We start from the raw sequence: 15444 nt of genomic DNA, 5'->3' as shown, positions 1-15444 counted from the left end.
CAACCCAGTGTCCAACTGACTAGCTGAGGAACAAGTTCCAGAAAGATGAGTTAAGAATGAAAGTCCACACAGGAATATGAACCAAGTTTTATTTCCCAATTCCATTTCCATTGTGGAGTAAAACAGCTACAGACGAAGGACTGAGGTTGTCATTTTTCCATCAACAATTGTCCTGAATTTGTTTACAGGTCTCAACTTCTGTTTTTGGGCCTTGATGTCCTTAAGGCTCAGCCTCTGATGTGGGACAGGGAAACAGATACACCTCCAAGGCAGCTGGCATGAAACATGAGAGGGAATAAAAGAGAAATGGAACTAAAGGAATAGGGAGGGGATATCACACTACCAGAGCCCCAACAGAGCAAGGACAGTCAGATAAGAGCATGGATGCAGGGCTGGAGAGATGGCTCGGCAGTTAAGAGCACTGGATGTTCTTCCAGAACTCAGGTTCAATTCCCAGCACCTACATGGTGGCTCACAACTGTCTGTAACTCCAATTCCAGGGGATCTGATGCCCTCACACATACATACATACATGCAGGCATAATCCCAATGCACATAAAATTTTTTTTTAAAAAAAAGAGAATGGATACTTCTAAAATTGGTGGCATGGATTCCAAATTTGGAACTAAGCAGTTGCTAATATACCAGAGTACTGTTTCGTGAAAGGAGAAAGAATAGCAAAGGAGTAGCCAGTATGGGTTAAAAGTGTTCCTTCTCCATACACAGAGGTATTATAATATCTCCAGCACATCATAATCTAGGGAACTGTAGTTACCAGAACAGCTAGGCTTTAAAGCTTTGCCCATCTCCCCCTCTCATCCCCCCCACCACACACACACTTTTCAAGACATGGTTTCATGGTTTTTCTGTGTAACAGCTCTGGCTGTCCTGGAACTCAGTTTGTAAACTAGGCAGGCCTCAAACTCAGAGCTCCACCTGCCTCTGCCTTCTGAGTGCTGGGATTAAAGGTGTGTGGCACTACCACCTAGCAAATCAATCACTCTCTCTTCCTCTACAACAAGGTGTTGCTATGAAGCCCAGGCTGCATGAAAAGTTAAGATCCTCTTGCCTCAGCTTCCTGAGTTCTGGGGTTTACAGGTATGTGCTATCATTACTGGTCTCAACCCTAGGCTTCCTTAGGGACTTGGCAGTCATCAGCCCTCCCTACTTGGACTGGGAGAAAGCAGAATGCTACAGCCTCCACGGCCTTAGTGATGTTGCCCAGGCCAAAGTCCCCAAATGCAAGAAAGGATACAGCATATCTTCAAGGGGTGGCTGGGCTGGGAAGGTGCTGGAGCAAAGGTCCTCCAAGGAGGCCTGCAAAGTCTGGATTGTCTTTCGGTCAGTCAGGAGACCCATACTCTGGACCTGTAGGAGAAGGGACAGGAGAGACAGACCCTCTCTAACTGTCCCCCACCATCCATATTCTTGACTTCCCAATCACTTAAGTGATCAGAGCTTCCCCTCTCCACAAAGAAGATGGTCTTGAGGTTCTAGCCTCGTACAACTGCATAGCATCCTTTCCCCATTCACCTGCAGGAAGAAGCCATGCAGAGCCTGGAGTGTATCATTTGGGAGAGTTGACAGATCCACCAAAGCTGCACCTTGCAAAATACGACTCACCTCTTCATCAGACAGGATGTTGCTGCTCTGGTACTGCACAAACTAGCACAGAAGAGAAGCCCCAAATATCCATAATTAGAGGAGATGCCATCTCTGTTCCCAGAACTGAGCCAGGAACACTGTTCTAAAGTGTAGGGTCCTGCTTTTAAGCGCTACACTGGTGGGAATGGGTGGGAATGTCTCATGGGGGAGCACAGCACATGAGGTAGACTGAGATCCTGAGAGAGCTGGCTTCGGGGATTTCTTCATCAGGCTCCCTCCTCCCCTAGCCTTGTACAGCCAAGATGAACTGAGTGTGGTTCCTCTAACTTCCCTATGTGCTCTTGACCTACCCTCACCTCCCTTACTAGAATACTGTCTCCTTCTGCCTACTGATCCTTCAAGCTTCAGCTGAAACATTACCTACAGGTCACAAAAGCAATTACTTTTCTCTGTGTGTCACCTCTGATTTATTTCTGGGTGGCCTTCACTGTCATCCATGAGTTTGTTCCTCTGTTCTTTATTCAACAAAAATTATTATGTGCCAAATACTCTATCACTCAAAATATCAAACATAACTATTCATTTACTTGTCTTTCTCCTTTTCTAGAATGAGGGACCTCTGGAGGCAGAGTATGTGGCTCTGCCATATCCTTGGTACCTAGACCCTGGTCATTGTTTCATGAAAGAAATAAGAGAAAATGTGTCATAAGGTTATATGCAATTATTCACAGGAAATCCCTGGGTAGGTCTCTTGTAGGGTGAAGGCTACCCAATTCCTCTGCTCCTTGAAGATTAGAATCATCTAAATACCATTGTGTTTTGACCTTTTTTAGTACCACCTGTTGATATCTTCCAGCCTTAGGGCCATCCTTTCCGCACTTACCAAGGTCATAAGTTTCAGTATATCAGGTCTGAGGAAGGAATTCTCTCCAGCATCCAAGAGGGTGAACAGCAAAAATCGATTCCAGGGCTGGGAGGCCACATGGAATGCTGCAAGAAAGATCAGTCCTCAGGTGGTTAATGCTGTTCTTCCAGAACCCAGGAGTATGCCCAAAAAAAGGAGTTTCACCTATTGGCTTAAAGTAAAATAAAAAGGTGCTCAGCTGCAGGCAGGCTGGATTTATGAGGTCTCTTGCCTGGACTTCTACCCACCTATATGGACTCTCAGTGAAAAAGTCTATCTTGAGGCTATGAGAGGTAGACAACTGGAAGATCTCTGCTACTTAGGAGCATTATGACCATGGTTAGGTAGATCACTTGAACACTCTCATACTCAGTGCCCACATCTGTACAATGAGCATGACAGTGTCCTTTGCAGTGTTGTTAAAGCACTGGAGTGGTAAGATAACAGGAGTTGATCCCTTCCAATCTTGATCATGGGAAAATGAGAGAATAAAAGAAGGTTTCTACCAATGTCTGGGCTCCTGGCATGCAGGTAGTCAAGCAAGGCTTCCAGACAGCCAACACAAGCTTGAGATAACAGAGGGTCTTTCTGGAAAACAAAACAAAACAGAAAAACAAAAGCAGAATTAGGGTCAGGATTCATTTGTTTTTCTGAGACAGGATCTCATGTAGTCCAGACTGGCTCCAAACTCCAGGAGATAGATAGATAGATAAATAGATAGATAGATAGATAGATAGATAGATAGATAGATAGAGTTGGTTTTGGTTATTTAGATTTTATTTTTTCAGATACGGAATACATTCCTATGGATAACTTTAAAAAGCTTGTTAGCTGCCATGCATTGGTGGCACATACCTTTAGTCCGAGCACTCAAGAGGCAGAGGCAGATGGATCTCTGTGAGTTCAAGGCCAGCCTGATCTACAGAGTGAGTTCCGAGACAGGATCCAAAACTACACAGAGAAACCCTGTCTCAAAAAACAACCAAAAAGAAAGGAAGAAAGAAAGAAAGAGCTTATTAGATTCGTTGCTGTGGTGATATATTGTTTATGATTTACTAAAGCTTGACTGAGGATTCAGAAAGCAAAGTCAGACACAATCCTAGGACTCCAGATTAAAAGGTAGATGGATCTCTGCAAGTCCAAGGCCACCCAGATCTACATAAGACATATATAGTCCCACCCAGCTCATGTCTTTGATCCCAGCACCTGGGATCATACACCTTTAATCCAAGAATTAAGGTGCTATATAAAATAGGAACAAGGTTAGTATCAGACATTCATTTTCCAGCCACATTAAAGATAGGAGCATTCATTTTCCAGCCACATTGAAGATAGGAACACACTGAAGTCTCAGGATTCTCCAGCTATACTGAGGAGAGGCAGCAATCTGAGAAGACTGGATTGCCTTTCAATCTGAGATAGAGTGAGAGCTAGTGCCTGTTGCTTTGCTTTTCTGATCTTCATCTTGAATCCCCATATCATCAGTCTTGGGGTCATTTATTTATTGTGTTACAGTCTGCCATGTACAGAACACAATGCTGCTTTTAAGTAACACCTTGTAACACATACCTCTTCATTTTTCTTGAAACAAGTCTCACTATTATATACCCGACTAACTTAGATTCTGCTGTAGAGAGTGGGTTGGCCTCAAACTTGTGGCAATCCTCCTGCTTCTACTCACATGCTAAGATTAGGGGTACAACAAGGCACTCAGCTGTAACAAACTTCTTAAAAAGAATGTATTTACTTCTATTTTATGTGTATAAGTGTTTTGCCTATATGTATGCCTATGTACTTTATGTGTGCCTGGTCCCTCAGAGTCGAGAAGTGGAGTTACAGATGGTTGTGAACTACCATGTGGCTGCTGAACCGGGATCCTCTGCAAGAGTAGCCAGTGATCTTAGCCACTGAGCCATCTCTCCAGCCCCCAAAGATATATTTGTTTTTATTTTATGTGTGTGAGTATATGTGTGTATGAAAGTTTACCATGTGAAATCAGTTCCCACAGAGGGCAGAAAAGGGCACTGGATCTAGGGGGACTAGAGTCATAGATGGTTGTCAGAAACTATGTGAATTCTGGAAACTGAATCCAGGTCTCTGCAAGAGGAGGTGGTGCCCTTAAGCACTGACTGCCTCTCCAACCCCCTAATTACCTTTTTTGAAAGAGTGATTTGTTTTAGGAAAGGAGATGGACCCTGAGACCCACTAAAAGTTTCACTAATTAGACACTGGAAGATTTTGCAGTGTATCTAAACCAGTAGGTATCATTTTTTTTTTTTTTTTAACATCAGAACCTTCTATCAAACAAAACTTTGAACTCTAAAAAATTCAGTATCAATCCCTGGTGCACAAAAGGACCTTGCGAACACACCCCCCATGGTGCCTTAACCTAAAGACAGGAGAGAAGTCCTAGTCCCTACTTCAAATGGCCTGTCAGATCTACATGACTCCACCTGGATGGCATTGTCCTACATGTGGAATTGGGGTGGGGGAATGGGAGGGGAGGGTGGTCAGGGTGCATGTGAGGGGGCAGAGAGGGTAAAAGGGAGGGAGGGAAAGGGAACTGGGATCGACATGTAAAATAATAAATAAAAAAAAATTCACTATCACCAGTCATTAGGGAGATACAAATTAATACTACTATGAGATAGTCACTACACTCACCAGGAGCTAAAATTAAAAAGACTGAGACCCTGTGAACCTTTTAAAAGTTTTCTCTGGGTTTGATCCCTAACACTTCACAAAGACACCACTAATCTAAGTAGACAATCTGGGTGAGTTCACCCAAACTTCTAATCTATAGAACTGTGAGGGGATAACAGAACTGCTGAGTGGTGTTTATGTCACTATGTCATTGGCAACTCATTACAGAGAAAGAAACAGATCTCTAACACATCATTTGACCAAACAAGCCCTTTTCTGGGTGTTCACCTAAGATGAATGAATCTTTATTTATCTACATTCAAATTTGTGCTATGTCAGTAAGAGCTTCTTTATTTACAGCTGGGAGTGGCAGTACTTTCCTGAAATCCCAGCACTGCAAAGCAGAGGCAGGAGGATCAGGAGTTCAAGGCAAGCCTGAACTGCATAATACCTTGTCTCAAAAATACTGTTTTTTATTTAAAAGTAACTTTATTTATGTTGTAGAATATTATTTTAAGATGTGTTACATTTGTTTATGCTGTGGAGCATTTGTTTAATGATGCAAAGATGTGTTATATTCTTTTTAAAATTTATTTAACTTTATTTTATGTGTATTTGTGTGAAGATGTCAGATCCCCTGGAACTCATGTTACAGACAGTTGTGAGCTGCCATGTGAGTGCTGGGAATTGAACATGGGTCCTCTGGAAGAGAAGCCAGTGCTCTTAACCATTGAACCATCTCTCCAGTCCCTTGTCAAATTCTTTTATGTTGCATTTATTTAACTCTGTGAAGCTGTGTACCTTTGCCTGTCTATAACACCTGATTGGTCTAATAAAGAGCTGAACAGCCAACAGCAAGGCAGGAGAAAAGTATAGGCAGGGCTGTCAGGGCCAGAAAATAAATAGAAGGAAAAACAAGAGATAAGGAAAGAGAAAAGGAGGAGAGGAGGACTTCGAGGGCCAGCCACCCAGCCACACAGCCAGACACAGCATAAAGAAGAAGAGAAAAGGCATACAGAAATAGAGAAAGGTAAAAGTCCAGAGGCAAACGGTAGATGAGATAACTCAAAGTTAAGAAAAACTGGCAAGAAACAAGCCATGCATTTATAAGAAATAATAAGACTCCATGTGTGATTTATTTGGGAGCTGGGTGGCAGGACTCCCAAAAGAGCAAAGAGTAAAAACAACAAACATATTTATAATTACCAACAGTCTGGAAATCCAAACTTTCTCTTTGTAGGTGAATGGATGAACAAATTGTAGTTTAGCTATTAAAGGAATACAATTTCATGATAAAAAGAAATTAATTACTGACACAGTAATTAAGTTAAGTGCATCTCAAAGCCATTAAGCTAAATGAAAGAACCTAGACATGTAAGTCCAAATATTATATGATTATATAAAATTCTATAAAAGATAATAGTATAGTGACAGAAAGTAGATCAATGTTTGTAAAGGGTCATGGAAGGGACATGTGTGGCAATGAGGAAATGTTCTAGGGCAACAGAAATGTTCCATATTGTGATGGTGTTTACAAAACTATGTATTCAGCCAGGTGTGGTAACAAACACCTTTAATTCTAGCACTTGGGAGGCAGAGGCAGGCAGATCTCTGAGTTCAGGGCCTGCCTGGTCTACAGAGTAAGTTCCAGGACAGTCAGAGCTACACAGAGAAACTGTCTCAAAAAATCAAATCAAAACAACACAGAAAACATGTATTTGTTAAAACTCATATAGTTATAAATTTTAGCATGTGAGATACGTCTCAATAAAGTTGATTTTTGTTGTTTTGTTTTGGCTTCTTTTAAGACAGATGTGTGCTATATAGCCCAGGTTAATCTCAAATTTTCAATCTTCCTGCCACCTGCTGAGATTACACACCCAAACTGTTTTGCCTTAAAATAGGGTCTCATGCAAAACTAATTAGCCTGGTAATTACTTACATATCAGAGCATGCCCTTAACCTCTGAACCTTTTGCCTCCTGCACTGGACTACAGGTACGCTACCACAGCTGGTTTATGCAGTGCTGGTGATCAAACCCAAGGCTTTGTACACATTACCCAAGCATTCAGACAACCGAACCATTTCCCAGATAAGGCTTTTTTTTTAATTACTCTATTTGGGGGAAAGATGGGTGCATGTCACAAAGTACATATGGAGGTCAGAATACAACTTGTTGGAGTCAGTTCTCTCCTTCCATCTCAAACTCAAGTTACTGTAGACAAAGGTTCTGTTTCCTCTGGTCTCTAAGCCATAATGCCCCAAATAAACACACACAGGCTTCTATTATTTAGAAACTATTTGGCCAATGGCTCAGGCTTCTTATCAGCTAGCTCTCTCTTAATTATTAACCCATAACTACTAATATATGTATTTCTACATGGCCTCATCTTACAAGAGAACACCCAGCACGAACTATCTTCCTGGTATCTACATGGCATCTCTCTTTGCAGCTCCTCTTTACCTCTTCTCTCCAGAATTCTCTTCATCTCATAGCCTGCCTATACTTCCTGTCTGGCTATTGGCCAATCAGTGTCTTATTCGTCAACCAATAAGAGAAACATATATACAGGACATCCCCCATCAAGTTATCCCAGACTTGGTGGCAAGAGTCCCTATCTCATGAGACATCTAGCTGTCCTTGATTTTTTTTTTGTTTGTTTGTTTGTTTGTTTTGTTTTCTTTAAGGTAAAAACAAATTTAAAAGTAAGTCCTGGGCTTGGCAGTGGTAGCACACATCTTTAGTCCTAGCACTAGGGAGGCAGGGAAGGCAGAGGCAGGTGGATCTCTGTGAGTTTAAGGCCAACCTGATCTCCAGAGCTACAGAGAAACCTTGTCCCAAGATGACTCAGTAGTTAAAAGCACTGGCTGCTCTTCCAGAGGTCCTCAATTCAATTGCCAGCAACCACATGACCTATAATGAGATCTGGTGCCCTCTTCTGGCCTGCAGGGATACATGCAGACAGAACATTGTATACATAATAAATCAATAAATCTTAAAAAATAAATAAATCTCATACCCCCTTCATTCTATTCATTAGAAAGTGGTACAACCTGTTGGCTGAGGGCATGGGGCAGATGTGGTTTGGCTGAATCCTTACTTGGTATCTTAGCAGCTGCACAACCCTGGGCAACTTTATCCTGCTGAAGTTAAAAAGATTATCTGTTTTGTTTGTTTGTTTTGCTTTGTTTTGTTTTAATTATTCTTTTATTTTTAATGTGCATCGGTATTTTGCCTGTAAATATGTCTATATATGTGCCTGGTACCTGTGAAAGCCTGAAAAGAATCCCAAAGGCCTTTAGAAATTGGAGCTACAGAGGATTGTGAGACACCGTGTGGATACTAGGAATGAAATTTGAATCTTTTAGAAGAGGAGCCAGTGATCTTACCTGCTAAACCATCTGTTCTCAGCCTGTGTGACATGACCCCTATTGGGGTCACATATCAGATATCCTGCACACCAGGTGTTCTAATTTTAAAAGAAATGGTTGGAAGGACTCACACCATACAACAAGGCTCACGTGGGAGGGTTATTGGAAGAGGAGAGAGAAGGGGGCAGAGAGGGGAGCAGAGCCTGGGGACAAGAATGGAGGAAGAAAAAGAAAGGAGCAGACACAGAAAGAGAGAGAGAGACAGGAGGTGGGTAAGGCCCACCTTTGTTTGTTTGTTTGTTTGTTTTGGTATTTTTTTTTTTTAGCCTGTCCTGGAACTCACTCTGTATCCCAGGCTAGCCTTGAACTCTGAGATCCACCTGCCTCTACCTCCTAAATGCTGGGATTAAAGGCGTGTGCTACCACCACCCAGTAAACCCCATCTTTTAAAAGGGAAAGGAGTGAATGGGTACAGGTGGTTCTTTTAGTGGCTGCATTGAGGACATATCCTGTCAGGACCCCAAGGGCAGGCCAATACAGATACTTAAACACTAACATCAGATATTTATGATACTATTCACAATAGTAGCAAAATTACAGTTATGAAGTAGCAACAAAATAATGTTATGGTTGGGGGCCCCCATAGCATTTCTGTGAGTTTGGGGCTAGCCTGGTCTACAGAGTGAGTTCCAAGACAGCCAGAGCTGTTACACAGAGACATCCTATCTTAAAAAACAAAACAACAAACAAACAAATAAAAACACAGAAAACCAACTACAGAACAGTATCTTGTATGCTAATCTAATACTCCTTTTACTACATATCCATTCTATCTGTTCTGTTCTGTTCCTCTAAACATCTCTAATACAATGACCATGGCCTCCTGGTCTTCCTGGCTCTGCCTCCCAAATGCTGGGATTTCACATATGTGATACAATGGCTGCTCTGATGGAAACACCAGTCTCCTGAGAGGAAGCCATCTTTTCCCACTGTCAGGAGAACAGGAATTCCCACTGCCAGGGTCTACTTAGCCACAACCTTACCTGTACCAGGAGGTTCTGAAGCCCAATAAGCAGGGACAGCACTTGTGATGTTCCCAGTGGAGCTAGGACAGTGTCTTCAGGAGTCAGCAGCGGTTGATCCTCTGAGGGCACCAAAGCCACCAAGGCAGAGGAAAATCTTTGCTTCAGAGCTGTCCGCAGGAATCGTAGGATGGCAGCTGGAAAGAGGAAATTACTGATGCCCTGTTCCTTTTCCTCCCTATCTTCTACCAGGAGGGGAAATGGTGCTGATGAAGATTATGGTCTGGGTGGTGGTCCTATCCCAGGGAAGGCTTTTTCTCCTGCTGGGAAGTCCACACCATACCTGACAGCAGTGCAGACTTTTTCTTTGGAAAGCTGAGAGCCTTCAATACTTGGTTCAGTTCCACAGATAATGTCTGATGGACCTGGCAGAGAAAGGGGGTGGGGTAAGCCCAATAAGTGTTCTGGAAGTGTGGGTAGAAACAAAATGGCCTGCCCACCTTCTGTTGCACCTGTTACATCAAGACTTGGGGGTGACACAGCCATTTGTCCTGATGTGAGGAGTCTGAGGAGGACAATCAAGCCTGAACCCAGAGAACTCACTCCTCTCTGAAGTCATCCCATACATCGACAGACTCCAGGAAACCTTCTTCATACTAATTTTGTGGTTTGTTCTCTGGCTCTACTCATCTAATTCAGAAGACCTAGAGTCAGACACACCAAATCAAAACCTTAGCTCTAGCCAAGTGTGGTGATACATGCCTACTGTCGCCCTGAGAGGGGAGTATTTTGAGTTTGAGGCCAGCCTAAATTATACAGTGAATCACTATATAATAGTGATTATATAGTGGGAAGGGGGTGGGATGGGGGTTGGTGGGGGGAGACATGGGAGGACAGGGGAGGACAAGATGGTTCTTGAACTGGGATTGACATATAAAACAAGATTATTTCAAATTTAAATAAAAAAATCAAAACAATTTTAATTACATAGTGGGTAAGATACTGTATCTCTCTCAACCTGCCTTGCTTTCTTCATCTATGAAGTAAAAACAGTGTCTCTGCTTTCACTACTTCCAGAGTTCTTTGGAAGACTGGTTCAGGAGTACTGTAAGTAAACATGAGCCTAATGTCCAAACTGAGGAGCTAGACAGAGTGGTGGGTTCAAAGTTGGTTTGTTCTGCTCTCCTCCACCAGAACACAAGCTGTCAGAGGCCAGCAATTACTCTGATTGGCAAGAGTCTAGCACAAAGAAATTCCTTAAACATACTAGGCTGATTTAAGGCAGTGGACTGGGTAGAGGCAGGTTGTCTGCTAGGTACACGCTGGTGGCCAGGCACAGTCAAGGAGGAAGGAGGAGGGGCAGGCTCCTACCCAGGCAAGTCACCACAGAAGTGAGTGGCCCAAACTCCTCACAGAGAAAAACAGGGAACATTTCTGTTCTGAATCAATCATGGACAATCACAGTGACACACACCTATAAAATCACATCTGGGAGGTAGAGGCAGGAGGATGATGAGTTAAAGGCCAGAATCAGCGACATAATAAATCTGGGGCCAGTCTGAGCCACATGACAGCCTATTAAAGACAATTAAAGAAAGACAGACAGAGAGACGGGCATGGTTATACATGCCTTTAATTCCACCATTCCAGTGGCGGCAGGCAGGTGTGAGGTAGAGGTCAACCTAATCTATATAGCAAGTTCCAGAGCAAGCTTCATAGAGGAACCCTGTGTCAATAAATAAATAATAAATAAAAATTGACCCCAGACAACAAACATTATACAGGGTCTGCCACAACACATAACTGCTACAGTTTGTCATTACCACAGGAGCCAAGACCAATTTCCCTTCTAACAGAAGAGCTGTGTGGCCATCATTAGACTGGCTGTGCTGGGGTGCTGTGCAAATAACAGGGAAGCTCAGAGATGGTTTCTGTCCATGAGGAGCCACTTGGGGAAGTGATACTTGAATATGAAATAGCCCAGCCTGGAGCTCACAAAGGGCATTGGGATGGCAAGGTCCTCCAGGAGGAAATGAGGTTGTCTCCTGTTCCCTGCATCCAACTCCAACAGTGACAATGGCAGCTAACTAGCTAACTACATGTGGCACTCTGCATCTTGCCACTGGGCACTACAAGGTCCCAGCTGGCTCCTGCCTTCTTGTCTAACCTGATCTGTTTGTTCATTCCCTCATTCTAGCCACACATACCAGCTTATCACTAAATCTGTGCGCTTTAATGCCCTTGTTCACACTGTACCCTGCCCAGGAGCACCTTTCCCCACTGCTTTTGCCAAGCACAGTTTTCCTTCAAGGCTTTCCTTAGAAAATATATTCCTTAAGGGTAGGGAAAATGCTATAAGCAATTTTATTTTCTGTACCCAGAATATAGCCTGACATGTAGGTGATCCATTTGTGTTTTCAAAAAGAAGAATTTAAACCAACCTGTCAATAACTCAAACCCCTTCAATTCCCACTTTGTATGTAAGAACTCTGAAACTCAGCACAGTTGAGCTAATATGCCACAGGACTGGGGACAGAACTCAGGATTTTACCACTTCTTTGAGTGCTATCTCATGTCCCAAAGACAGGGCACTAGAAGCACTAACCTGCAAATTGCCATTGTGCTGCTGGTCAGAGAAGGAGGCAATGAGCAGCCAGGCAGAGCAGAGCAATGGAGTTCTGGGAGAGCCTGTTTCTGTCCAGGTGAGGGTCAGCATCTTCTCCAGAAGCTCAACCAAGGCTGTGCTGCTCAGCAGTACAGCAGCAGCTGCAGGGACAAGACAGGAGGGGCAGTCTTCTAGCTTAATACTTTATGGTGTTGAGTACCTGACAGGGCTTCGAGCATATAAAAACAAATGGCTCATCAAGGAGACCAAAGGAGCCTTGTACATTGAAGAATCACAAACTATCAGTATCAGAGAGTCTCATCATTGTTGACCACACACAAACACCTAGATATTTTTAAAGAAAAACAAACCAAAACAAAGCAAAAAACCCCAAGGGTACCATGGACCCTGACACTGGCCTCTTCAGTTACTCTGCCTGGGCCCCTGTACCTCTTTTCTGGCTACTGGGTGTGGTCCGATGAAGACTCCAGTACAAGAAGTTGAAGGAGGGCTGCAGGATATCCACATCTGCAGGGCTACACTTCCCACACAGCTTGCTCACTGCAAAAAAACAGAATCCACAGGTAGCCTCTAGCACAGCACTCGTGGTTTAAGTACTCTTTTTTTCTTTTTCTTTTTCTTTTTTTATTGATGCCCATGTTCCCATAGTGCTACCAAAGACCACGTGAATCCTGTGGCCTTGTTGGTGTCCAGGGGTCGGTTTAAGCACTCTTATACTTCACACAGACGCTGACCAGCAGCTGGTTCATTTCAGATGCCAGTCTTGGGGGAGAACATAAACATTATGTCATAGCCAGTAGGAAGAATGGCAACAAACTTGAAGGTAAGTTTATTCACACCCTCCCTCTGTATAAGCCACATAAGCAACCCACAACCAACTGGCAGTCTGAACACAGTAATGAGTTCACTCGTCAAGGGACTAGTCCCATTGTGTGTGGGTGTGTCAGCCTGCTACCTCAGCAATGACCCTCATTCCCTGAGACCATCTGCCCATTAATCATCCCCCCTGCATTCCAAGGAAATTCTGTTATTCTGGTGAACAATTCCCCTATCTCCTGCCTCCCCTCTTCCCTCTTTCTTCCACTCTCCCTCTCTGGTTTTTAAGAGAAGGTCTCATGTATGCTGGACTAGTCTCAAATTCACATGACGATGGTGATCCTCCTGCTTCTGTCTTCCAAGCACTGGCATTATGGGTGCACACCACTCTAAGCTTTCTTTTTTAAAAAATGGAATCTTGCTGTAAAATCCGGGCTGATCTTGAATTTATAGTCTTCCTGCCTTAATCTCTAGAATTCTACTGTCACAGGCAGAAACCCTTATATCTGGTTGGTTCTCTTTCTTGTATCATTGCTTTTGGCTAACTCAATTCTTATTCAGCCACCAAAATTCAGGTTGGGTATTCTAGTGTTGTAGACTTCCATGAACTGCCTATGCTGGGGCACGACTACTCTTTCACTTTCTTTTAGGAGACAGGCTCTCTCTATGTAGACATGGTTGTCCTGGAACTCCCTATGTAGACCAGGCTGGTCTCGAACTCACAGAGATCCTCCTGCCTCTGCCTTCTAAGTGCTGGGATTAAAGACGTGCGTCACCACACTTGGCTGGGCTTTTCAGTGATGCTGCTACCTTTGAGTCACCCATTCTTTTATTTGGGGGGGGTGTTCTAGACAGGGTTTCTTTGTGTATAGTCCTAGCTGTCCTGGATCTCACTTTGTTGATCAGGCTGGCCTCAAAATCACAGCATTGGGCCTACCTCTGTCTCCCAGGTGCTGGGATTAAAGGTGTGTACCACTGCTTGGCAAGTCATTCATTTCTTAATTCCACTAACCTTGCTGGCTGAACTGGGATTGAATCCTCTTTGGTCTATCAGTGCCCCATCTGAGCTGAACAGACATTTCCTTACATCTCCCCAGGAAGAGCAATGCAGCATTACAAACATTATACAGCCAAAGATGACTCAGAGTGGAAAAACTGCATGGCCTCTGCTAAAGGTGGTTAAGATACGCAATTAGGCTTAAGCCATCTGAGGGCAGAGCATCCACGAAGAAATCCCAGGGTAGCCATCTTTGTCCATGTGGGATAGCATGCTTCCTTGATAAATGTGGTCTACAATGTATGTGAGTACAGGATGTCCCCCAAATGGGTGACAGACCAGACAATATTGCTCCCTAGAGGGAGCATGCACATTTAAGGAAGAAATAACAATGTGAAAAGACCATAAAGGTGGAATCCTCCATGATAGCCTCTGATTTGGCAAGAAAAGTGGGTAAGAGGGAGGATGCAATAGAACTTTGGTTCATAGCCAGGCAGTGGTGGTGCATGGCTTTAATCCCAGCACTTGGAAGACAGAGTCAGGTGGCTCTCACTGAGTTCAAGGCCAGTCTGGAGTTCCAGAACAGCTAGGGCTATTACACAGAGAAACCCTGTCTCAAAAACAAAACAAAACAAAACAACCCCCCCAAAAGGAACATTTGTTCAGAAAGATTTGGATCAGGCCAGACATGATAGCAAACAACTGTAATAACCAGTGTTCAAGGGACTGAGGCACAAACAATTCCAAGTTTGAAGCCATCATAGGTTATCTACTGAGAGCTTGTCTCTACAATAAAAAAAAAAACAAAAAACAGATTATCTCTGTAATGGCTGTGCCCCAGCTGTGTGGCTTATCCTGAACAGACCAGTCATGACACCAAAGAGCTCCAGAGAACATTTCCCTCTCATCCTGGAAGCACCAATCACCTCTCCACCACCATTCCACTAAGCCTACCTAAGTCCCTTCTTCCTTTTTGGCAGCCATATCACACTTTGACTTCTCCCTGGTTGGTGGTCAACTGGGTAAGCAAGTCTTCCCTCAACAGCACCACTAACTGCAAAAATAAAGTCCTTTCCTCTCTCTGACAGAGGAACTCAAGAATTGTATGTAAATGTCTACTATATTGCACATGTAGGTTTTCAGCCTGTTATTCTTTGTTAAAATAATCAAAATCATCCTGTGTGCGAGTGTGTGTGTGTGTGTGTGTGTGTGTGTGTGTGTGTGTGTGTGTACACTTAAGATAGGAGTTAGGATTTAATGCAGTTTAGGATAGCCCAGAATTCACTATATAACCAAAGATGATCTTGAGCTCCTGATCCTCCTCCCTCTTAAGTTCCAGGGTCACAATAATAAAAAATAAAAATATTTTTAAAAAGAAAGATGCCCAGAGAACTGGGAATTAAATGGCCAGCGATCTGAGTCAACTGTGGGACAGGGAAGACAGTTGACCAAGGAAACA

General features: G+C 43.4%; 1 protein-coding gene across 1 annotated transcript in view; it reads right to left on the bottom strand.

Moving 5' to 3' along the window:
• Positions 1-118: 118 nt before the first annotated feature.
• Positions 119-15444, bottom strand: part of Mei1 (meiotic double-stranded break formation protein 1) — a 61018-nt gene continuing 45692 nt past the window's right edge. The window contains exons 23-31 of the mRNA XM_051189466.1: positions 12602-12712; positions 12152-12312; positions 9890-9971; positions 9568-9743; positions 3016-3097; positions 2489-2595; positions 1534-1665; positions 1256-1368; positions 119-273 (exon numbers count right to left, since the gene is read on the bottom strand). Of these exons, the coding sequence (XP_051045423.1) occupies positions 228-273; positions 1256-1368; positions 1534-1665; positions 2489-2595; positions 3016-3097; positions 9568-9743; positions 9890-9971; positions 12152-12312; positions 12602-12712 (1010 nt within the window). The 3' untranslated portion in view covers positions 119-227. The remainder of the gene's footprint in view (positions 274-1255; positions 1369-1533; positions 1666-2488; positions 2596-3015; positions 3098-9567; positions 9744-9889; positions 9972-12151; positions 12313-12601; positions 12713-15444) is intronic.

Source organism: Phodopus roborovskii, unplaced genomic scaffold (genome assembly GCF_943737965.1).
Source record: "Phodopus roborovskii unplaced genomic scaffold, PHOROB, whole genome shotgun sequence".
Taxonomy (NCBI): domain Eukaryota; kingdom Metazoa; phylum Chordata; class Mammalia; order Rodentia; family Cricetidae; genus Phodopus; species Phodopus roborovskii.
This window is presented reverse-complemented; position numbering and strand designations above follow the sequence as displayed.